The following is a 26,778-nucleotide window of genomic DNA, read 5'->3' as shown; positions in this document are numbered from 1 at the left end:
TTAAATAATTTTACCTGCATGCAAACAAAAAATTTTGCTGTGATCGCACTGGTTTAGGAATGGTAACCGATCTAAGCCCATACACATAGAATTGCCAAAGGGCCATCCACTTCCTTACAATCATAACATGATGCTCGACATAATACTCTATACAAATGTACTAGGCAAGTCAATCCCAACTAAAGCCCCTAATCTCAGAAAAATTTTAGAGTACAGGCAAGAACTTCCAGTGTATCGACAATCCTAACTTGTCACAAAATAAATTTGTCTCAAATAACAACAATATGTGAATTTTTACGTACATTTATTTGCCAAATACAGTATCCAACTGCATACGCTACTTTATGGTGCGAAGCCATGCAATTGCAAGCTTGATACTGCTTCCTTTATGATCAGTCGCAGTAGGTTCAATGCTAAATTACATCATGAATTCATTTTTCACATGAGTAGTGCTACTATCTGTAATCATGACAATGACATACTATCTGTTGGAAGTCCAAATATTATTGTAATAATTTTCAAGGTAATCGTGCATTTACCGCATGGAAGATGAAACATATGGGTTTCTGAATGCCACCGTTCAATTAAGGCAAGTAAGTGCATTGTGTAAAGTAAGTTTTTCAATATGAGATATGTGATAGAATCTACTATCCTATAACTTGATTTCAACTTGGGGATCATATACATCTTAGTGGAGATAGCTTGATTCCAAATTTCTTGATATTTAAAACAAATCGAAAAACATAATCAATAATAATGATAATAAATAGATGAATAAACAAATAAATAAACAAAAATAAAAAATAATTACATATGGTGGACGCTCAAGGTATTTAATAATGTGATATTTAGGACGCGTAATGTCACGAACCATCTTTTTTTATTCTTTTTGAAAAAAAAACTATTATATTATATAATTTATATTTAATATATATCTAGTATTTCTTTGACATTAAATAAATAAATAAAGGTATATTAAATAATATTACATATAATATTATTTAAAAATTAAAAACATTATTACAAATTATTATTTAAATAATAATATATTAAATAACACATAAAATAATATATTAAAAATTACTAAAATATAAATATATTTAAATATATGTTCAGTTAAAATATTTTAAATACTTTTAACATTATATATATAATGTATATTTAATCTTAGATTTAATATCATATAAAATATATTTGATATATCTAAAATACTTTTGAATATATGTTTAATTATATCCAATATTATATAAAATATATGCGTAAATACATTAAAATGTATATTTAAATATATAATAATTTTCGGTCTTGAAATAAACAACATATCCCACTTTAAAATATATTAAATATAAGTGTAATAATACATTGATTTACTTATTTATTTGTTTAATTGATTTGATCGTAGTTCAACGAAGAATTGTTTTATAATAAAATAATAAATAAAAAAATTAACTAACAACATATTATAGGAAATTAGTGATTACATTATATTATATCAAAACTATATCATTATTCATTTAGTAAACTCCTTTAGTACCTCTTGATCTCTCAAATTCCATCTGCAGATATTTCTCAATTTTAGAATTAGTGTCCTGTCTTTGTTTTTTTTTCTTTTCTTTGATTCAACATAATCTTTTATGATGACAACAGTTATTACTTATTACTTATTAGTAAAACTAAGACATGATGTAGTTAGTTAGTAAGTAGTAGTAATTAACCTGTAAATTAGAATTTGTTTCAGATTTTGTGAGATCATCTAATATTTTGTCACTATCATTTTCATTTTTTCTAAATGCTTTAGCTACAAGCTCCCTCTCAAACCTACTATAATTGTAATTAGCAACAGTAAACTTTAAGAAAACAAAGCTAAAAATGAATGATAATTTATTGACCCTATAAAGACTAATTTATCCCATTTTAAAAGATCAACAGGCTTCTTCAGAGGTATAATTCTGATGAATCTATATTTGATGATAAATTTTGCTTTGATTTGAGTGGATTTTATCATATAAATCCATATTTATTCACCTAAATAGTATGCTTTTGTATTTTCTCTCTAAATTATGTCCAATTGTTAAAATATGCTATTTTGTGCTTATTTTAATCAATTTTATTCCACTTTTATTCCATTGGATGCCTTGATATTTTTATGAGTGATTTTAGGTGTAATGGGTAGAAATGACTTGATAAGAGTGGAAGAGAAGCATGCAATTGGAAAAAAACAAAAAGAAAACAAAGGAGAAGTACACAGCCAAGTGTGCATATGCACAACCCTCTGTGCGTACGCACAAGGGGAAATCAGCAAGTGTGCGTAAGCACACACCTGTGCGTACGCACAAGTCCCAGCGCGTGACTTCATTAAAAAGTCACGTGGCTCGCGAATTGGGAGGTTTCCAGGCCCATTTCTAAAGGATTTGAGGCATATATAGAAGGGCTATCAATACCATACACTATATAACACACTTAGGCATAATTTTAGATAGTTTTAGGTAGTTTTTTAGCTTAGGTTTTCTCTCAATTTTCTTAGAGTTTAGTTAGGGTTTATACTACAAGTTTTCATTTTCCAATTTTGATCTTGGATTCTAGCTATTTCCATTGTAAGTATTTCTTAATTTTCTCTTTTATTACATTACTTCTTCTACACTTTCTTATATTTTAATTTTCTTTACCAATACATATATGCTTTTGCAATTATGATTTCTAGTTGATGAATTTGATGTTTAGTGGTTACTATATGTTTGTCGGGCTGTCATTGTTGATTCTATTCATTGGTTGTTCATAGTTTCAAGTAGTTTTACAATTTTGCCATGTTTTGTGAATATGTCTACCATGTGTTTGTTGAAATGCCAATTTTGATTATGGGGATAAATTTTCACTCCTTGACTTGGAAAAAATGAGTATATGGGATATTAGAGTCATAATATCCGACATAAAGTGATAATTCTTGGATTGTTAGTTGTTATTATTTCCACTAACGCTAGCTTTTTACTAAGGTAATTAGTAAGTTAGCTAGGATTTGTGGATTTAGAACAACTATGCTCACTTGACTTACTCTTCGATGTTAAGGGTTGACTAGGTGAGATTAATTCATTATAATTATCATAGTTGTGGTTTTGACAAGGAAGGAATTCCTTAACTCATCCCAAGCCAAGGCTTCCATTTATGTTTTGAACCACGCTTCAATCTTTTTAAGCTTTACTTGTTCATACCATATAGATAGTTCTTTAATTCCTTTATTAGTTTATTAATTGCAATTTTGATTGTTCTTTAATTCCTTTAATTGTTTGCCTCATTATTGAAAATCTCCTTGATTTCACAATCAAATTTATGCACTTGTGGTCTCTAGTTCTTAGAAAAGACGACTCGAAATTTAAAACTCCCGATTATTTTGGTTTAATTTGAATTGTGACAAATCCTTTTAATTAAACTTTGATGTTTGGAATTTAATTGCCGGTTTGGACTATGCTATCAACGAAGTGATTTTTATTTTGAGAAATTTTAAACCGGCACAAATCCTATTCATCGAACCCCATACTGCTTTTGCCTAACAGATTCACCAACATAATTAGAAAGAATTGGTACAATTTAACCAACTAAATCTCGTTCCTTTTTTGGATATCTTCCATCTGCTTTTGCCTTTTCTTGGCTTTCTCCTCAAGAAGAAGATCAATAGCTCCCCAACATCTTGATTGGTCATTTGCAATGCTTGCTTCACATTAACCTCTTTGAAGCCCATTTGCATAACAAGTAATAAAGTTTCATCAGACACTTGTAGATGCAACATAATCAAACAAGTAACAACAGCAAGATTTATAGACTAACTAACAAAAATTATTCAAATTATTCAACAATTATTGTTATAAAAAAATAATATCTAGGATTAGAAGCTAGAACAGAGTAGAGCACTACCAGCGGTAGACTAAGTAAGGTAGTGGCTGACAGGTGGAACAAAGCTGGCACCGAAAAGACAGTGGCTGCGTGACGGAAGTAGAAAGTAGGAGCAGAGACCGACGACGGTGGTTTCAAAGCATAAACGGTGGCTGCACGATGGAGGGGTGGAAGCTGCGACGATGGCTTCGGAGTTCGAAGATGCAATGACGGTGATGCGTGAGCATCTTTCTTATCTTTTCCTAGTAAATTTGCATTTAAATTGTTAAGTTTAATAAAAAATTAATTGTCTTTTAGCCACTATGGATGCTACTTTGAGTGTTGTGCAATTTTGTTTATTATAGGTAGCATTCAACTGGATTTGATGGAGTTTCTGCAGCACATGAATTAAAGGAGATGACAGCGAGGAGCGACGCGTGCGCGTACCTGATGCGTGCGCATGATTTGGAGCTTCCCATGGCAACGCGTGCGCGTGCCTGACGCGTACGCGTGAAAAGCGAAGTTGCACAGCGACGCGTGCGCGTAACTGACGCGTACGCGTGACACGCAGAATAGACCATCGATGCGTACGCATGACATGCGCGACGTGCAGAGAATGCAGAAAACGCTGGGGGCAATTTCTGGGCCCCATTTTGGCACTCAAGTAAGACGCAGCTCTCTGCCAAGTTAGGCGCGGATCCAGTGAAGCCAAGTGGTCTCCACGTTACAAGGCATGGATTATTTAATTGATTCTGATTCAAATTTGAATTTGAAAATAGGAAAAGATATTATCTTAATTTTAGATAATAGATTTTAAATTAATAAGGATTAGTTATAAAAAAGAGAAACTTTTCTTTTTTAGGGAGATTCCAAGGGATTCCATTAGGAAATTCTATGCAAATTAACATTCCGTACTCTATAGTTTTACCAGAATCCTTATTTTCTTCTCTGAACCATGAGCAACTAAACCTCCATCGTTAAGGTTAGGAGCTCTATTTATTGTTTGGATTGATACTATTATTTTTCTATTTTAATTCATGTTTTGATTTATATTTCAATAATTATTTTCATTCTTTATTTTATGAATTTGGGTGGAACGGAAGTATGACCCATCTTCTAATTGAGTTCTTGTATAACTTGAAAAAGCTCTTTACTTGAACAACAGCTTGAAAATATATTATCCTGAATTTTTAATTATTTGTATTTAACGGGATACGTGACATATAATCCCCTTATTTTTGGATAATTAGAATTCTTGTGGCATATAAACTGGAATTTAATCATCACCCTCTAATTGGAATTAATTGACCAAGGAATTGGTAGTTGATGAATTTTAGAGGAGACTAGGAAGGTCTAAGGAATTAGGATCTAGTCACAAATAGTTTGCCATGAATTAAATCTTGTATGATTAAAATAAATTAATAAGAAAAGTCAATCTAGGAAATAGATATCTCTGAAACCTTAACTATTTCTCCATATATATTTCACAACTTCTTTACTGCTTGCATTCTGATATTCTTGATTATTGTTTAATGCTCTTTGAACATCTAACACTCTTTTCTGCACGCCTAACTAAGTAAATCACTTAACCATTGTTACTTAATCCATCAATCCTCGTGGGATCGACCCTCACTCACCTGTGGTATTTCTTGGTACGACCCAGTGCACTTGTCGGATAGTTTGTGGGTTATAAAATACTACACCAAGTTTTTGGCGCCATTGCCGGGGATTGACTGTGATTAACAACTATCAGTTGTTTGATTGCTTAGATTAGGCGTTTTAGTTTTAATTTAATTTAAATTTTATTTAAAAAATTTTCGAAAAAAAATTTTTGTTCTGTCTTCTTTACTTTCCTGTTTACCACATGGTACGTTTAATTTTGTTTGGTGTTTTGTGCTAAGGAAAAATAATGGAAAGAGATCACATGGGTTACTACTCACACCCGAGTAGTGATTCATATTATGGTGGATGGAGGAACTATCCAAATTTTGGTTGGCAAAGTCAAAACCAAAGAAACTTCAATGCTCCATGTTCCAACTATCAAGAGCCACCACCTCTATATTCATAGCAAGAACCACCATCTCCATATTCATATCAAGAACCATAATCTTTCTATCCATATCAAGAACCGTCATCTTTCTACCCATACCAAGAGCCACCATCTCCTTATTCATCTCAAATACCATCAAATCTTGAGCTTCTCATGAAAGAATTCCTACATGATATAAAGACAAGTGTAAAAAATGTAGAGAAATATGTGTAAACGATGATCAAGAACCAGGAAGAGGAACAAACAAATTCCTTCCCAAGAGATACAATACAAGATCCTATGGAAGAAAGTGAGGAAACCAATCAAAGGAGTTTATACTCCAGTGAATTAGAGAACTTTTCACCCTCACATATGGAAGAAGAGGAAGATGCACAACCTCCCATACCCTTGGTAAGCAATGAAGAAGAGATTGAATTAGAAGAAAGCTACCAAGAGGAAGAGGTTGAAATTGAGGAAGCTTGCAAAGAGATAGAAGAATTCAAAGAAGAACACAAGGGAGTGGAGCTTGCAAGACCTCTTCCAAAGCCATCACCATCCAATACAACATTCAAGTGGGTAAAATTCCTATCCTTAACCTTTACTTTCCCACTTGAATATGGGCTATTAGAGACGGATGGTCAACTTAGAGCTCTTTGTGGCATTAAGAGTAAGAGGAATATGGTTAGTGGCAAGAGTTGTCAAGGAAGGTTCAATATGATTGCATGCTCCAAATTAAAGTGCAAGGATTGGTGTAGAGCTCAATTGAATGGGTCTAGAAGGTTGTTTGGATGTCTCTGTGAGAATTCAGATTGCTTGCCATCCGGTGAAAACAATTGTGATTCACAAGAAGACGGGTGTAAAAGCAAGGTTTGGGACCCTAGAATTCATTTCCACAATCAACACTCTTGGGGATTTGTCACTTGCTTCAACTTGTTCAAAGGCGTTATGTGCCTAGCTTGGAATCCCGGTGGCCATTGAAATTACAAACATTGGTGGAGATTCCTGGATCAGTACAAGCACAAACCACCATGACAAGGAGCTCACCACATGTCCAACTTAAGGACTTTAACTAAAAGTGCTTGGTGGGAGACAACCCACTATGGTATGATCGCTCCTTTTCATTCTTAGTTATTTTTCGTAGTAGTAGTTTTCTTACTTATTTGATTTTTATTGAGTTTTCACTATTTTTCTGATCATGCAGCTATTTTTGAACAGGAACCGGACACTTAAAAAAAAAAACGAGTGCACGACGCGCAAGCATCGCTGACGCGTACGCGTCGTATGTGTGTGCGTGAAAAATAAAAGTGAACAGAGAGTTGCGCGGGAGTGGCGAAGGAAGTGTGCCTTGCGCACCAATTGGATGGACGCGTGCGCGTCAATTACAATTTTGGCACTCCACAAGTACGCGTCAAGCACGCACACGCGTGGATGAGTGAAATCGGCGTAATAGGTGTTTTGGCCAGAAAGTTATGCTGGTGTGGGGCTGAAATTATGCTGGGCACACAAGCCCCACCACGCGGACGCGTCCCTGACGCATTCGCATCGTTTTTCCATCCTGGCCATCCACGCGTATGCGTCGCTTGAGGTTCGTACGATCCACACATACGCGTGCCTCACGCGTACGCTCGCATGCGACGCCCAATTAAACCACCTCAGCGCTTGATTTCAAATCATCCCCCTCCTAAATCCTAACTCTCTCTTGTTCTTGTATCTTTTTATCCTTCTTTCATCATATTGATTGCTTTTATATCCCTTTCTGTTTGCAGTTCTTCTTTGCTTGAGGATAAGCAAACCTTTAAGTTTGGTGTTGATATTTCGCTTATGGCTTTTCTGTCTAGCACCAAAGGGAGATGAATGTGCTTCATGAAGGAATGAGATGACCACCAGCATAACTGAGGTGGTTGAGTTCCTTTCATTCTATTTCTCTTCCGTTCTTATTGTGTTGTCTTCTGTTTTCTGTTGCTTTGATTGCTTGCATGATCTTTAGTACTTTTAGTAAAAAAATCTCATTTATTGCTCACTAAAACATGAATTCAAAAGAAAAAGAAGTGATGTATTGCATGAGAAATTGAGTTATATTTAAGAGTAGCCTTATTTACTTAAATGTGGTGGTATTATTTGTGATTTGAATGCATGACATGAACAGTGCATATTTGAATTTGAATTAAAGGATGTTGATGTATAAGGAACAAGAATTTAGAGAATTATTATGACTTCTCTGAAATAAATAAAAATTTAATCCTTGAAGCTAAAGAAACAGCAAAAAGAAAAGGAAAAAAAAAGAGAAAAAACTATAAAAGCAAGGTCCAAGGCTCTGAGCATCAATGATTAGGGAGGTCAGACATGATTAAAAGCTCAAAGAGTTGTTTCCCTAGTCTTATGCTTGTGGTGTGATTGTGTCAAGTAATCCTTGAGACAGAACACTTAGAGTCGAGACCAAGTGCGTTTAACCGAGTATGCCAAAGGCTTTGAGCACCACTGTCTGGGAGTAACTGAAAGAAAAATCAAAACTTAAAGGAAGTTCCCCAGTTAAGTGCTTGTGGTATTTCTGTGTCAAAAAACCCTTGAGACAAAACATTTAAAGTCACGACTAGGCTCAAGGTACAGAGCACCAAAGAAATAAATAAATAAATAAATAAATAAATAAATTAAAGAAAATTATTCTGTGTTCAAGGATTAAACTGGAGTATAAAGATCAGAGAATTCATAATATGATCCGGATTCTAATTCCGAATGACACTGACATTCCTCTGATTCAAAGGAGAGTAAGATGCCAAAACTGTTCAAAATTACAATGAATAAACCCCATTTTAAGAAAAGACTTGAGCTTAATCGAACTCTCATTCTCATGCAAATTCACATCCTTAGCCTATATTAGTTTGGTTGCTTGAGGACAAGCAACAATTCAAGTTTGGTGTTGTGATGCGTGAGCATCTTTCTTATCTTTTCCTAGTGAATTTGCATTTAAATTGTTAAGTTTAATCAAGAATTAATTGTCTTTTAGCCACTATGGATGCTACTTTGAGTCTTGTGCAATTCTATTTATTATAGGTAGCATTCAGCTGGATTTGATGGAGTTTCTACAGCACAAAAATTAAAGGAGATGACAACGAGGAGCGACGCGTGCGCGTACCTGACGCGTGCGCATGATTTGGAGCTTCCCATGGCAATGCATACGCGTGAAAAACGAAGTTGCACAGCGACACGTGCGCGTAACTAACACGTACGCGTGACACGTAGAATAGACCATCGACGCGTACGCATGACTGACGCGTACGCGTGACATGCGCGACGTGCAGAGAATGCAGAAAATGTTGGGGGCAATTTCTGGGCCCCATTTTGGCCCTAAAGTAAGGTGCAGCTCTCTGCCAAGTAAGGCGCAGATCCAGTGAAACCAAGTGGTTCCCACGTTACAAGGCGTGGATTATTTAATTGATTCTGATTCAAATTTGAATTTGAAAATAGGAAAAGATATTATCTTAATGTTAGATATTAGATTTTAAATTAATTAGGATTAGTTATAAAAAAGAGAAACTTTTCCTCTTTAGGGGATTCCATTAGGGAGTTCTATACAAATTAACATTCCATACTCTACAGTTTTACCAGAATCCTTATTTTCTTCTCTGAACCATGAGCAACTAAACCTCCATCGTTAAGGTTAGGAGCTCTATCTATTGTTTGGATTGATACTATTATTTTTCTATTTTAATTCATATTTTGATTTATATTTTAATAATTATTTTCGTTCTTTATTTTATGAATTTGGGTGGAACGGAAGTATGACCCATGTTCTAATTGAGTTCTTGTATAACTTGGAAAAACTCTTTACTTGAACAACAGCTTGAAAAAATATTATCCTGAATTTCTAATTATTTGTATTTAACGGGATACGTGACATATAATCCCTTATTTTTGGATAAGGATTCTTGTGGCATATAAAATGGAATTTAATCATCACCCTCTAATTGGAATTAATTGACCAAGGAATTGGCAGTTGATGAATTTTAGAGGAGACTAGGAAGGTCTAAGAAATTAGGGTCTAGTCACAAATAGTTTGCCATTAATTAAATCTTGCATGATTAAAATAAATTAATAAGAAAAGTCAATCCAGAAAATAGATATCTCTGAAACCTTAACTACTTCTCCATATATATTTCACAACTTCTTTACTGCTTGCATTCTGATATTCTTGATTATTGTTTAATGCTCTTTGAACATCTAACACTCTTTTCTGCTTGCCTAACTAAGTAAATCACTTAACCATTGTTGCTTAATTCATCAATCCTCGTGGGATCGACCCTCACTCACCTGAGGTATTACTTGGTACGACCCAGTGCACTTCTCGAATAGTTTGTGGGTTATAAAATACCGCACCAGACGGCGGTAAAAGGTCGATGGCTGGACAGGAGTGAGGGAGGAGCTCGACAACGATGAGAGAAAGGAAAAGCTCGAGGTCAAGGGTGATGGGAGTGACTGGGTGCTGCGCATTTTGCTTTGCCGTTGTGGAAGGGTTGGGTAATGGTTAGGATTCTTCAATCATACGGTGCCATTTTTGTTAAAATTTAGAAAACTGACCGAGTCCTAGTTCAATTCGACCGATCAGTTTCCATCTGATTCGACGGTCCAACTCGAATTTTTCAAATTTCCAGTTTTGGCTTCAATTCGAACTGTATTCCTCATCAGTTTGCTATTCGACTTGCTGGTATGAACCAATTTTCAAAACCTTTCAATATATTATATATAAAATATATAATTAAATAATACATAAAATATATACTTAAATAAAATAAATTTAATATATTTCATCAACATGCATTATATAAAATATATATTTAAATATATTGAATGTAAACATATTTCAATTTTAAAAAAATCTATATGTATGTTTCAATTTTAAATATATTTATATATATAAGCATTTAAATATATTTATAATAATATATAATATATAACATATGTTTAACATATTTAAACAATATATTTAATATTGGTTTTTCTTTTACAAATTCAAAATATATTTTAATACTACCTTAATCTAACCAATACTAAGTTCAACACTTTTGTCAATATTAATTAATTAATTAAGACAGATTAATTTAAAAAATTTAATTTATTTTTATCTACAATAATTAAAACAATTTAACTAAATAAAAAATTATTATTAAAAACTATACTTATTTGGTCTTAAAATTGATGGAGATAAAGATAAAAATAATGATACTAAAGATGAGGCGCTGGAATATGGGAGAAGTGGTTTGGATTTTGAATTTTAGAAAAGAGAAAAAAAATAGTTGAGGGTGTTAAAGAAAAGAAAAAATGTGAGTTAAAAGTGAGAGAAAGAGAGAAAAGGTGAATATTAGTACAACACATCACCAAATCACGAGTTAAGGAATATGAGACACAATACGTAATGAATGTATTAAAAAAACTCATTTTTTGCGTAAGGAATAATACAATATGCAGGGGTGAATTGCATTTCTATCAAAATGCTTCCAATTCATCACCATTTTTTGCTATTTTAGAGAAAAAAAACTCATGTTTTTTCTAATTATAAAATAAAGATCGTATCTTATGTATCATTTATCATTACCTATTTTTGCATATAAACAAAAATTAAAGGTTTGACAGATGTATAGTGTTTCGCTTGGATTTTGCTTTTTTTTCCCGACCTCAACAGGAGGTGTCAACCAAGTTTGTATCAAGATCTCAATTCGGGAAGTAAATACGACTCCTCTTTAGGTTGCTCTTAGGATTTAGAGATTATGTCTAATAGAAGTATAAAAATAAAGAAATAAATAAATAATTATAAAAAGCAAGAAGTAAGAAAAAACAAGTACAAAAAATAAAGAATTGAAAGTTGCAAGACTTGTATTAAAAAAAAGAATTGAAAATGACTGAAAGAAAAATGGAGTCTCCCAATACTTACATGAACTCGTGACTCTTGTTTTCGTACGTCCGTGTGACTAGAAATTTTTAGAGTGAGTGAGTGAGTGTGTGAATGAATGGAAGCTCCCCAAGCTTATTGAAACTAATCCTATTTATAGAGGAAAAAAATCCTAAGCTAATTGATATAATCTTGGATTTCAAGTAATTTTGAATCTCAAGTAGTCTTGGACCCCATGTAGTCTTGAACCTCAAGTAAATTTGGACACCAAGTATAAGGTAACTTGAGCATCAAGCCTAACCGATTCTTATTTTCTTCAACTATGGTGTGCTTTATGCATTATATGATCTTTGACTTTAACTGTCGAATTTTTTTTGACGTCAACCATTTGTATCTCATTTTTATCTCATTTGGATGACTTTAATTTTTATGATGAAGCATTAAAAACTTCAAAATCACCTCTGAACTCAATTCAAAGTAGTAACATTGATCTTCGTCTTTTATATCAATTTTTACAAGTGCATCTTTTATCTTGACTGTTTGTCGATTACTTCTCTTTTTCTCTTTTGCAATACGCCTAAAAAAGCACATAGTCATATTCATTTTTTATTTTCTTTGTCAGGTTAGAAAGTCTAACAAAATTTTACCAATCTTAGGGTATATAGGTCTTACTTTGAGTATGTTAGGTCAAACTGAATTTTTAATTCACCATAGCATTGATAACAAACTCCTCAAATTAAGCAAAGTTTGAGGTCAACTTGCAAGGACTTTTGCCAACCTTTGTATCTAATATATTGTTAGGCAATTTTAACTTGCTTTTAATAATTTTCTTTTTTGGAAATACCTTTTCTTTGACAAAGTTAAGAGAACATAAATGAGACTTGTCTTTTGTTTCGACTGCAAACATATCATTTTCGATCCTCAACTTGGAATACATCACAAAACCTAAGAAAAGCTACTTCAAAAAAGTTCTCATCTTCTAGTTTTTTTTTTTTTTATAACCCTTCGATCTATCGGATATTGTATAACAATTGAGCAAGGTCAATAAATTGTTGGTTAACTTGCTTTTTTCTAATTTTGAAGTTAAGCCCGTTAATTAATATCTTAACAATTTCAGAATCTGGGATCAAATTATAGCACTTATATCTCATATTTTTTAATCGAATAAGATAATCTTACATAGTCTCTGTCTTGAATTTTTTGATTGAGAACAAATCAGAGAGTGTAACTTTTAGTTCTCCTCTGAAAAATTGATCATGGAAACTCTTCTCTATCTGTTCCATGAATGAATCGACTTAGGTTGTAGATTTGAAAATCAAGTGAAAGCATTCACAATCAAAGAAGAAGAAAAGTATCTCATTTTTAGTTGCTCATTGCTAGCTAGAACTTCAACTTCGACTGTGTAACGAGTCACATGCTCGACAGTTGACTCACCACTTTATCTTGAAAATTTAGAGAGCGGTTTTGGGAGCTTTGACTCCTCTAAAAAGTTCTACTTGCAATACATGATCAGAAAATGGAGATATAGAATATGGTTGGTGAGTCAACTTTACGTTGAAACCTACCCTATTTAGCATATACTCGACGGCTTGTGAAATATTCTGCTCATCAGCTTGTGCAATACCAGATTGGACAAATTGATTTTGTCAAGCACCATTCACTATATCATCAGGGTTTTGTCCTTTATTAATTATTACGGGTGACTGACGACCTTCTAAGTGAGGTTGATGACCTCCTAGTAGATTTGGTGTCTTATAGTTGCCCTGAACTGTTCCAATCAATTCATTCATCTGCCTTGTTACTTGTTCAAACTTAATATTATTATTTTCTATCAAAGATTTAAAACAGTTTTCATCTGCTGAGTGAATGTGTTAACCAAACTATGATAATTTTTTTACTATGTGCTGTCTAAAACCTGCTAAAAAATCTACAGTGTTAGGCAGAACGACTGCCCTGAAATTGGTAATTTCCTCGACCTTCCTGAGAATAATAGGCCTATATCCATTTCAAAAGATGTCAAAGGCATAAATGTCGACGATTGAATCGGCAAATCAATCTGAGTTGATGTTGCCCCTACATATGGTTGTGTCGATATTAACAAAGTATCTTGTTGAGGTAGTTGTGATATCATGGGTCCCGATATCATCGGTCCCAAATAGGAAGGATTGACCGTCATATATTTATAAAAGTACGGATTGTATTCTTGTACAAAATCTTGTAGATTTATTCCAACATACTGAATATCTGTATATACCCCAAGAATAGGTAGATTAGCCAAAAATGACGAATATTAAGGTAACTTATACATAGGTAACGATAAATTTATCAACTAAATAGGTGCAATCAAACTCAGGAGCATTTAGAGTGTCAAATTTCACAAAACTAAATTTGTGGGCTACTTGACGATTCTGCACATCAAAATGTTGGTTTAAATCCATATTAGTTATAATGTGAACTTATTTTTTTCAAAAATTATAATTTATTAGCATTTTCTTTAAATAAAAGAATAATATTTTTATAATAAGAATAAAATATAATTATAATTTAAAAATTTAAAAATAATAACCTAAGTAAATAAGTTCAACAATATTAAAAACTAAATACCTAATAATTTAACAAAAGTTAAATAATTGTCAAACTCAATATATAAACATCATATCAGTATAAAACCTTTTTAATTGTATTACTATAAAATAATGATAAAGTGCTTGTCTGGCACGCTATTAAATTGATAAAAAATATATTTTTTTATTTTTTAGCGTATTTGATAAATTTTAGTAATAACAATAAAAGCACTAAATAAATAAAAAATATATTTTTTGATAAGTTGTAATTTATATATTTTTTTAAAAAGATCTTTTTTTTTTTAAAATAAATTCTTGTTTGGGCGCCATTATTTTGATAAAAAATTATTTTTTTCAATGAAAAAAGATCTTTTTTTTTTTATTTTTAGCGTGTTTGGCAAAATTCTAGTAGTAAAAGTAAAAATACTATAAAAATAAAAGAACATCTTTTTTGAGAGGCTGTAATTTATATCTTTTTTTAATAGATTTTTTTTAAAAAAAGATATTTTTTATGTAATAAATAAACAAAAAATTACTTTTGCATTGTTATACCCGAATATAGGGTTTGTTTGGGGGCTCAGGATTCGGTGGTCCCAGAACCTTTGGACCACTTAATGGTCCCATTAGAAAACATGCTTTTAGAGTGTTTTTAACAATTGTTACATAGTCCTTGAACTAATTTTAATTACAAATTAACTCCATATATTTTATTTAATTATAAAAACTGTTTTTTATTTTATAAATTATTATTTTATCAATTATCAAATATATTTATTAACAATCAAATACAAAAACAACAACCAATTATATCCTCCATTGATCCTAATAAAGCTTTTGGCCATTCCAATCGATTAAAATATTAAATTTGATCTCGTGACATTCGTCCATGGCTTCTAAATCGTATTTCCTTGAAATTCAATCGATTGAATTACAGTGTATCACAAAACAATCGATTAAAAGTTGTAAGGTAGAATGGTTTTCGCTTAAACCAATCGATTGTTTATACTTTCCAATCGAATGAATGCTAAAAAATAATCGATTGTTTTTGTTACTCAATCGATTGAATTCACGAAAACAACATGGATTTGCCAAATACAATCGATTGGAAAGTGATGACATTGAAGTTTTAGCCAAATTCAATCGATTGGTAATGTAATCCAATCGATTGGAAGGTGATGAAGTTGAATTTTTTGCCAACTTCAATCGATTGGTAATGCTACCTAATCGATTGAAATGTGTCCTGTGCCTATTTTAATCTTATTATCTTTTTAGATATTATCTTATTATTCATCTATCTTATCTTTAAAATTCTATCTTCAATTTTTGTTGTTTTATTTTGATGTAGATAAACTAATCTTATCTTTTCCTTAGTATTAACATTATAAATTGGTGAATAATCCATCACTAATTATTCAATCCCACCATTAAAACCGTGTATCATTTTCTTTGATTATAAAAAATTTAATTATTTTTCTTTGGAACATCCATCTACTCAATATCCTTTTTTTTTAATTTTTTATCCGTCTATTTAATATTCACTATTCCTTCATCATTAATCACCGTTGCAGTAATCAGTAAAGGTCCAATCAAGTTTTTCATTATAGTGTTCAAAAAATAAACCATCGCTTTGATTACAAAATCAAGGTCAGTGAATAGAATCTCTAATTTTACAATTATTCGTTTTGATACTTTATTTGTGAAATTGATTGTGTAAAGAAAAATTATTTTTTATCTTTTATTAATTCACAAAAATTGAGAAATACTAAAAAGTAAATAGATGTTATTATTTTTTATTATTAATTAATTAGCTAGTAATTAGGGACGGACCTAGAAGGGGCGAGTAGTGGCCTGGACACCCAAAATTTTAAGAAATTATACTTATCAATAACAATTTATATTAGAAATACAGAGGGTTTGGTGTCGATTATTTTTTTCCTATTTTACCCCTATGTTTATAATCTAAAACAACATACTCAATCACGTACTCACGTTCTGTAAATTTTGCATTAACCCAAGACAGAATGATGTAACTACTTGTTAAGATATTCTTATTGGATGTAAATTATTATTACAAGTATTTTTATTAAGATATGTTTTGAAGGAATAAAAGTAGAATAGTTCAATAAGGATTAATTTAAAAAAAAATAAATTTACACTAATAATTTTTCTCTTCAAATTATTAACGTACTTTTCTAATATACTCTAAGTACCTACACAATATATAATATCAATTAGCGTTCAAATTTAAGTTCCAATATTGTTATTAATGAGAGAGGTTTATTAATTTTTAAAAAAATTTACACACAATAAGTTTTGTATCAATATATCATGATTCATTTTAAAAATAATATTTATTCATCTAAGTTATAGAGTGTCTTGAAAAATCATATTTAAATAATTTTTTATTTTTTAACTATTTTATATTTTTAGATTGAAAACTTTGTATTTTTTTATTCAAGCTTTATTTTTATATTTTATTTTAATTGTCTTATTCAAAACTATTAATATGAATTTTTATTTTGTAGGATAAATAAAAAGATGAGATTTTTTTAATAAATTAAATTATTGAAAAACTTACTTATTATAAAAGAAGTTAAGTATATTTCTTGATTATAAGAATACATATAATTCATTTTTGGATGTAATCAAAATAAATATAAATTTATTCAATTTTTTAAAATTTACATTAATATTAAGGAAAAGATAAGATTAGTTTATCTACATCAAAATAAAACAGTAAAAATTGAAGATAAAATTTTAAAGATAAGATAGATGAATAATAAGATAATTTCTAAAAAGATAACAAAATTGAAATAGGCACATGACACATTTCAATCGATTGGATAGCATTACCAATCGATTGAAGTTGGCAAAAAATTCAACTTCATCACCTTCCAATCGATTGGATTACATTACCAATCGATTGAATTTGGCTAAAACTTTAATGTCATCACTTTCCAATCGATTGTATTTGGCAAATCCATTTTATTTTCGTAAATTCAATCGATTGAGTAACAAAAACAATTGATTGTTTTTGGGCATTCATTCGATTGGAAAGTATAAGCAATCGATTGGTTTAAGCGAAAACTATTCTACCTTACAACTTTCAATCGATTGTTTTGTGATACACTGTAATTCAATCGATTGAGTTACAATTCAATCGATTGTTTTGATAAACCAATCGATTGAATTTCAAGGAAACACGATTTAGAAGCCATGGACGAACGTCACGAGATCAAATTTAATATTTTAATCGATTGAAATGGCCAAAAGCTTTATTAGAATCAATGGAGGATATAATTGGTTGTTGTTTTTGTATTTGATTGTTAATAAATATAATAGATAATTGATAAAATAATAATTTATAAAATAAAAAACAGTTTCTATAATTAAATAAAATATATAGGGTTAGTTTGTAATTAAAATTAGTTCAAGGACTATGTAGCAATTGTTAAAAAAACTCAAAAAACATGTTTTTTAATGGGACCATTAAGTGATCCAAAAGTTCTGGGACCACCGAATTCTGAGCCTTGTTTGGGCGCCATTCTCGAAAAACATATTTTTTTAAATGATATTTTTTTAGAAGATCTTTTACAAAAGTAGAAGTGATTTTATGTTTGGATATCTCATGTAAAAAGATCTTTTTATCTATCAATTATGTTTGGATAAAATAAGATAAAAGTACTTTTTTGTTCATTTATCATGTGAAACACATTTTTTCAAGGAAAAAAGATCTTTTAAAAAAAGATGTAAATTGTAACTTCTTATAAAAGATGTTTTTTTTTTAAATTTTTCTAGTGCTTTTATTTTTACAATTAGAAATTTGCCAAACACGTTAAAAAATAAAAAGATCTTTTTTCATTGAAAAAAGATATTTTTTATCGATTTTTAATGAAGTCCAAACAAGCAATAAAAATATATTTTGTATGAGATACGTAAATATTGGGCTGGTTTGGGTGAGTTTCTAAGAAAAGATTTTTTTTTGAGTTATCTTTTTTTAAAAGATCTTATGGAGAAGTAAAAGTAATTTTATGTTTGGATATTTCATAAAAAGATCTTTTTATCTATCAATTATGTGCTTGTTTGAGTGTCATTATTTGGATAAAAAAAGATATTTTTCAATGAAAAAAGATCTTTTTTTATTTTTTAACGTGTTTGGCAAATTTCTGGTAGTAAAAGTAAAAGTACTAGAAAAATAAAAAAATCTTTTTTGAGAAGCTGTAATTTACATATCTTTTAAAAGATATTTTTTCCTTTAAAAAATGATATTTTTCATGTAATAAATAAACAAAAAAGTACTTTTATATTGTTCTACCCAAACATAATTGATAAATAAAAAGATCTTTTTGTATGAAATATCCAAATATAAAATTACTTTTACTTTTCTATAAGATCTTTTAAAAAAACATAACTTGAAAAAAATCTTTTCTTAAAAGCTCATACAAACAAGCCATATGTTTGAGTATAACAATATAAAAGTACTTTTTTGTTTATTTATTATATCAAAAACATTTTTTAAGAAAAAAGATGTTTTAAAAAAAGATGTAAATTTTAGCTTTTCAAAAAAGATATTTTTTATTTTTCTAGTATTTTTACTTTTATTATTAGAAATTTACCAAACACGCTAAAAAATAAAAAAATCTTTTTTTATTGATAAAAGATCTTTTTTTATAAAAATAATGGCCACAAACAAACACATAAAATTACTTTTACTTTTTCATAAGATCTTTTAAGATAAGATAACTCAAAAAAGATCTTTTTTTAAAAATTCGTCCAAACAAATTCAAAATATTTTTTACATAATAAATAAATAAAAAGTACTTTTATATAATTATACTTAAATATAATTAATAAATAAAAAAATTTTTTTACTTAAAATATTCAAACATAAAATTACTTTTATTTTTCTTTAACATCTTTTGAATTCAAAATATAATTTAAAAAAAAAAATCTTTTTCAAAGATAAAGATTAATTCATTTCAAATGTTATATAATGCAAGTGCTTCAAAATTAAATACAGTTATATATTTGACAAACCCTAAATCTGCAATTGCTCAAACCTCAGACGGCCTCCACCTCACCTCCTGTCTCACACACTCTGCCAGTCTGCCTCACCTTCTCCAGCAGCCGCCTCACTGCCGCCACCTCCGTCAGTCACTTTCCCAGACTCGCCGGCGTGCTCAGGGCTCCTCTTCCTCCTGTTTTCCATTCCTTCGGCCTTCAGCGTTTCGCCACTTCGAGTTCCCCTGTCGGCGCATTGTCACCGCACCAGAAGCCTTGTCGCCCCAAATCATCATCGGCTTGTCTCCATTCTCGTTGGCGCCATTCTGCTACCCTGCTTGGCCTCCATCTCGCGCCCCCTCGACCTGAGAAGTTTTTTTTTTCTCTTTTTTATAAAAACTCACCCGAGAGTGGCATTAGGGTTTAGGGTTACAACTGCGGGAAGGAGCAAAGTGATAAATAACCCGTGTAACTCGTTACCGCTTCTACACTGCAACCATGGTATGCTACCTCAACATCTTCCTTCTTCTATTTCCACCGATCCATATTCCTTTTGCATTATTGATTAAATTATTGTGTTGTTTTTGAATTCTTCAGATCATTCCGGAGAAGAACCGCAAGGAGATCTGCAAGTACCTATTCCAAGGTTCGGTCATCTTGTTTGATATATTAATTCTAGTCTGTTGTGTTCTGAATGCATGAATGCATTTGCAGAGGGAGTATGCTACGCGAAGAAGGACTTCAATCTTGCGAAACACCCTGAGATCGATGTGCCGAATCTGCAGGTGATTAAGCTGATGCAGAGCTTCAAGTCGAAGGAGTACGTTAGGGAGACGTTCGCCTGGATGCACTATTATTGGTTCCTCACCAACGACGGCATCGAGCATCTCAGGACTTACCTCAACCTTCCTTCTGAGATCGTCCCCGCCACTCTCAAGAAGCAGGCCAAGCCATCTGGCAGGCCTTTTGGCGGCCCACCGGGTGACCGCCCCAGGTAATTCATCATTCTTGCTTTCTTGCTCCTGTTTTCCATCTTGTTTCAATGCCAACATGGGTTTCGGTCAATTGAACAGGGGTCCACCTCGCTTTGAGGGAGAACGCAGATTTGGTGATCGTGATGGATACCGTGGAGGTCCCCGTGGACCTGGTGGTGATTTTGGAGGAGACAAGGGTGGTGCTCCTGCTGACTACAGACCTTCTTTTGGGGTATTTCACATTGCATCCTTGTTTCTTTTCAAATCGGCATTGTTTTTCTTTATTACCTTTTTGGATTTTGCAATGTCAACTTTTAATCTTTTTGTGTATTTAGTAACCAATACTATCTGACTTTAGCAGCGGTGTTTCTATGTATGATCTGTTTTTGATTGCGGAATTGCCATTACTCAAACTGCTTCTTTTTAGTTTGTTTCTGTTACTGTGTTCTTGTTAGTCTAAGATGTTTTGTGTGTGACGAGCAAATTATTTATACTTCCGTGCTTACTTAAAGTTTCAACTGTTGCACAGTATTCATTTGTTCATATAACTGAGGTGAATGTGCACCATGTCTATATCCTTTTAGCTGTTTTGATGGTTGATGATTATATATTTTGTCTATTCTATTGAATGCTATTTACTTGTGGAGAGCATTGTTGTACAGCATCTGCTAAGTCCATCATATGTTGGTCTAAGTTGCTAAAAATTTTACAGACCCCCACTTCTCTGTAATTCAAGCCATGGAAATTTTCACTTCCTTGTAACCCTCTTCCAGTCAATATTTGTTATCCTTTTAATTGGCAATTTTATGGAATGATCTGATACAATTTGAATGTTGTCATAATATGCTAGTACCATTTAGTTTAAAGCATTATTGTTTGGTATCCGCAACAATCATGGTTTATGGCGGCTGTTGGGTGTAGTAGTATTTCTTAGATTTTATGCTTGTGGAAATGTCTTTTATATTTTTGAGTGTTTTGCTGAATAAGTTCGTCTGCTTTCTCCATCATTTAGGGTGCTGGTGGAAGGCCTGGCTTTGGTCGTGGTGCTGGTGGTTTTGGAGGTGGTGCTCCAACAAGCTCAAATGCTTCTTAAATGCTTTCGATAGTTGTCCGTTTTTGCTAGTAGATGGCTGTCTGTTGAGTCAATAGTAGTTTTCTACCCAGAAATCAGATGCTTGATCTGTTATTTTACATACATTTCGTTATTTATGCACTTAAGATTTTGAAAATGAGTCTTTTTGATAATTAGAATGATTAACTTAATTTCATGCCCCATTATCGGACTATTCTTTGGATACTATAATTGAATTTCCAGATGCAATGGCATGGTGAGAAGAATTAAGAAGGGAACTAAAAGTGATTGGAAATATTATTTGGTGGATTAGTGGAATTTTTGAGAAAGGCAAGAGTTGGGGGAAGTTAACATATAGTACGTGTTTTAATTTTATAACCCAAACAATTTTCTATGGAAAGAGCAGAACTATGAGTGAAATATTAAACGAGTTTAAAATTTCAAGAAGTTTATTTCATAATATTATGCTATTATTGTTTTGTTTTATTTCATCGAACGTTCAAATATGTATATGGAATAAGCTTTGTCATCGTTGATTTTTCTCACCTTTCACATAACAGAGGGAAATTAATTAAATAACAGACATGATTTGTTGTGTGCTTTCTTCTAATCTGCTCTATACATACGTAATTATATGTTTTGAAGCAGATTATTCTTCATTGAACATGCACGTTTGCAATAATTCTGATTGATCTTGTAGCTAGTATTGATTGATTCTACTGTAGAACAAAAATGTTTGATCTAATTCCATTGTCACAACCGCCTAATGCATAATTTACGCATTCATATATGTATAATTGTGTATAAAATAATCTTTCCACCAGCATGACATGTTCTAAAAACATATCCATCAGGAACTGGAATGGACCTAACTTGGTTGACTAGCCTCATTACATCACCAGAAGATCATAGAAGCTTGGGTTCTAGAGGTTTAAGTTTAATGATCGATGCTGGCATGCGAGACCTTAGCAAACATCTCGTGATAAATTGGGGATCAAGTTGTAGTTTACGCTTTACAATTATTGATTGACCTCACTAAATTAGACTAATTTTTCAATCTCTTTACAATTATTGATTGACTTCCCATGCAATGAGTTCTACTTTGTATATTGTATTTTAGTTGTATTTTATACTGATTATGTGGTTTTCACGCAAAAGGAAGACTAAATGGAGAAACAGAATTTCTTTTTTTTTATAAAACTAACTCAAAAAACTTAAAAAACATGGGAGAGAGTGGCATTAGGGTTTAGGGTTACAAATGTAGAAAGTAGTAAAGTGATACACTGATACTCGATGCTGTTTCGTATCCTCTCGCTTCTACACTGCAAATATGGTATGCTACTTCCTTTACCCAAATACCCGGATCCAGATCACCATTACGGCCCAAATCGGCTCGAGAAACATAATTACCTAAACCAATATTTACATTCAAATATTTCGTTTATCTTAACTAACAAGATAAGATAAGATAACGACAACAGACTATATAAAGGGAGTCAAGGGCTCCCTCAGGTACGTCACACATTCCTAACCCTCATGTAACATCTTAACATTCATTGCCTTAAGCTTAAATCATAATTCAATTATGGTTTGGTGCTACGACATATGACTCGGATATAAATACTTATGTATAGAAAGAAATATTAAACTAGAAGGTTGTAAGAGGATTTAAAAGACAATTCCCCGATTGTTCACACTCAATAATATATATAAGCGCGTCGGGAGAAATGTAGATAAATTAAAAATTTGAAGGAAGAATAAGAGTATATATATATACAACAGTAAAATAGGTTGACATACATAACCTATCTCTCAAAAAATACATCAAAAGTCTCTAAAGGCAAGTCTTTAAAAGAATACATCAGATAAGTTTTTCCAAAAAAAAAAGCGAGTGTCTAAAATCAACATAGAATAAAATGTCTTCTTCGCTGTCTTCCAGATAAACTTTCCGTTCACTGAGTAGCGCTGGGACCTGCATCCGAAAAGTAATAATTTTCACAACGGGTGAGAACATCATCCTTTACAGGGTTCTTAGTAGGACAATAATTTCAAATAAAGACTATGTAAAACTACATGAACCCGCTAGGCAATTCTATTCTCCAATCCCATAAGGTTCAAGCCTAGAGTTCGTACTAACCAGAACATGACAACTTATCTAAGGAATTCTAATATATCTCTTCATCTCAATATCACACAAACCTCCAATCACCACATCTCATCAAGAACAACCCTTAGCGTCACCACCGCTAGCATAAGTAATCTCTCAATTGTGCAAACACATACAAGACAATACAAATAATACACAAATTGAGAAAACAGATAAAGCAACTAGTTCAATTAGCATATAGATACAATTATTCAAATAGGCAAGCCAGATACAAGATGCACACCTAAATAATAAACACAAATGCAAATGAAGTATACCTACGCTATGACCAATGAACTCATCTTTTGGTTATACAGCCAAACCTGATATGTCTAGTAGCGAACCTTGGACAGTTGTGTGTATGCATGCCTCATGCATATGCACAAGTTCCCCTTTGTGCGTACACGCAGAACGTGCGCGAAAAACATTCAACTCTGGAAATGTAGGTGTGCGTAAGCATGATTTGTGCGTATGCGCAACTCTATTTTTGTATGTGCGCATTGGTACACGAAATCGTGATACACACTTTTCACAACTCCGTGCAGCTGACCAGCAAGTGCACTGGGTCGTCCAAGTAATACCTTACGCGAGTAAGGGTCGATCCCACGGAGATTGTCGGCTTGAAGCAAGCTATGGTCATCTTGTAAATCTCAGTCAGGCGAATTCAAATGGTTATGAAGCTTTGATAATTAAAAGATAAATAAACATAAATTAAAGATAGAGATACTTATGTAATTCATTGGTGGGAATTTCAGATAAGCGTATAGAGATGCGTTATTCCTTCTGAATCTCTGCTTTCCTACTGTCTTCATTCAATCATTCACACTCCTTTCCATGGCAAGCTGTATGTTGGGGATCATCGTTTTCAATGGCTACCTCCCGTCCTCTCAGTGAAAATGGTCCTCTACGGTTTCTGTACGGCTAATCAACTATCGGATTTCTCGTCTCGGATGAAAAATACCAGGCACAGCTACCGCATGGCTAATCAGCTGTCGATTCTCGATCGTGTCAGAATAAGATCCAATGATCCTTTTGCGCACTATCATTGAGCCCCACAGTCGCGAGTTTGAAGCTCGTCACAATCATCCCTTCCCAGATCCTACTCAGAATACCACAGAAAAGGTTTAGACTTTCCAGATCTCAGGAATGCTGCCAATTGTTTCTAGCCTATACCACGAAGGTTCTAATCTCAGATTCAGATGCCCCATTGTCAGAGGGAAAATGATGTGAATCGTTGATTAGATTCCCAAGAGATATGCATTCAAGCTTGTTTTCATGTAGAATGGAAGTGTTTGTCAGGCACGCGTTCATAAGTGAGAATGGTGATGAGTGTCACTTGATCATCACATTCATCATGTTCTTGTGTGCGAATGAATATCTTGGAATAAGAATAAGTTTGAATTGAATAGAAGAATAATAGTACTTTGCATTAATACTCGAGGAACAGCAAAGCTCCGCACCTTAATCTATGAGGTGTAGAAACTCCACCGTTGAAAATACATAAGCGATAATGGTGTTCATTGGTTTCGGCCCCAGAGAGGGAACCAGAATAACCAAGACCTAGGTCTAAGGACTAAACGTCCAAAAATCGTCCACAGTACAATAGTAAAAAGTCCTATTTATACTAAACTAGTTATTAAGATTACAGAAATAAGTAAATGATGCAGAAATCCACTTTCGGGCCCACTTGGTTTGTGCTTGAGCTGAGCATTGAAGATTTTGTGTGTAGAGACTTTTCTTGGAGTTAAACGCAAGCTTTTATGCCAGTTTGGGCGTTTAACTCCAGCTTTTATCCTGTTTCTGGCGTTTAACTCCAAAATAGGGCAGGAAGTTGGTGTTTGAACGCCAGTTTATGTCGTCAAAATTCGGGCAAAGTATGGACTATTATATATTGCTGGAACGCCCAGGATGTATACTTTCCAACGCAATTGAGAGTGCGCCAATTGGAATTCTGTAGCTCCAGAAAATCCATTTCGAGTGCAGGGAGGTCAAAATCCAACAATATCTGCAGTCCTTTTTCAGCCTCAGAATCAGATTTTTGCTCAGGTCCCTCAATTTTAGCCAGAAAATACCTGAAATCATAAGAAAACACACAAACTCATAGTAAATTCCAGAAATATGAATTTTTCTTAAAAACTAATAAAAATATACTAAAAAGTAGCTAAATCCTACTAAAAACTACCTAAAAATAATGCCAAAAAGCGTATAAATTATCCGCTCATCACAACCCCAAACTTAAATTGTTGCTTGTCCCCAAGCAACTGAAAACAAAATAGAATAAAAAGAAGAGAATATACAATGAATCTCACAATATCAATGAAACTTAGTCCCAATTAGATGAGCGGGGCTAGTAGCTTTTTGCTTCTGAACAGTTTTGTCATCTCACTTTATCCTTTGAAATTTAGAATGATTGGTATCTATAGGAATTCAGAATATAGATAGTGTTATTGATTCTCCTAGTTTAGTATGTTGATTTTTGAACATAGCTACTTTATGAGTCTTGGCCGTGGCCCTAAGCACTTTGTTTTCCAGTATTACCACCAGATACATAAATGGCACAGACACATAACTGGGTGAACCTTTTCAGATTGTGACTTAGCTTTGCTAAAGTCCCCAATTAGAGGTGTTCAGAGTTCTTAAGCACACTCTTTTTGCTTTGGATCACCACTTTAACCACTCAGTCTCAAGCTTTTCACTTGGACCTTCATGCCACAAGCACATGGTTAGGGTCAGCTTGATTTAGCCGCTTAGGCCAGGATTTTATTCCTTTAGGCCCTCCTATCCATTAATGCTCAAAGCCTTGGATCCTCTTTACCCTTGCCTTTTGGTTTAAAGGGCTATTGGCTTTTTCTGCTTGCCTTTTCTTTTTCTTTCTTTTTCTTTTTTGCCATTTTTTTCTCTTTTTTTCGCAAGCTTTGTATTTTTCACTTCTTTTTCTTGCTTCAAGAATAAATTTCATGGTTTTTCAGATTATCAATAACATTTCTCTTTGTTCATCATTCTTTCAAGAGCCAACAATTTTAACATTCATAAACTTCACTATAAAAAATATGCACTGTTCAAGTATTCATTCAGAAAACAAAAAGTATTGCCACCGCATCAAAATAATTAAATAATTTCAAGATAAAATTTGAAATCCAAGTGCTTCTTGTTCTTTTGTAATTAGGCACATTTTTCATTTAAGAAAGGTGAAGGATTCATGGAATTATTCATAACTTTAAGACATAGACACTAGACACTAGTG

The 26,778-nt window shown here is 32.4% G+C and overlaps 1 protein-coding gene across 1 annotated transcript; it reads left to right on the top strand.

The window, feature by feature from the left end:
- Positions 1 to 19,361: 19,361 nt before the first annotated feature.
- LOC107493035 (40S ribosomal protein S10-1) lies at positions 19,362 to 21,591 on the top strand. Its single transcript, XM_016114118.3, has 5 exons — positions 19,362 to 19,843; positions 19,940 to 19,988; positions 20,057 to 20,336; positions 20,416 to 20,548; positions 21,329 to 21,591. The coding sequence occupies exons 1-5, from the start codon at positions 19,841 to 19,843 to the stop codon at positions 21,407 to 21,409; spliced, it is 546 nt and encodes a 181-aa protein (XP_015969604.1). The 5' UTR covers positions 19,362 to 19,840; the 3' UTR covers positions 21,410 to 21,591.
- The last annotated feature ends 5,187 nt before the right edge of the window (positions 21,592 to 26,778 follow it).

Source organism: Arachis duranensis, chromosome 1 (genome assembly GCF_000817695.3).
Source record: "Arachis duranensis cultivar V14167 chromosome 1, aradu.V14167.gnm2.J7QH, whole genome shotgun sequence".
NCBI classification, from domain to species: domain Eukaryota; kingdom Viridiplantae; phylum Streptophyta; class Magnoliopsida; order Fabales; family Fabaceae; genus Arachis; species Arachis duranensis.
This window is presented reverse-complemented; position numbering and strand designations above follow the sequence as displayed.

What these genes read in the sequence shown, in the direction of transcription:
- LOC107493035 (XM_016114118.3), top strand. An exon ending in CCACCGGGTGACCGCCCCAG is followed by an intron (nt 20,337 to 20,415) that starts GTAATTCATCAT and finishes TCAATTGAACAG; the next exon opens with GGGTCCACCTCGCTTTGAGG. An exon ending in ACTACAGACCTTCTTTTGGG is followed by an intron (nt 20,549 to 21,328) that starts GTATTTCACATT and finishes TCCATCATTTAG; the next exon opens with GGTGCTGGTGGAAGGCCTGG.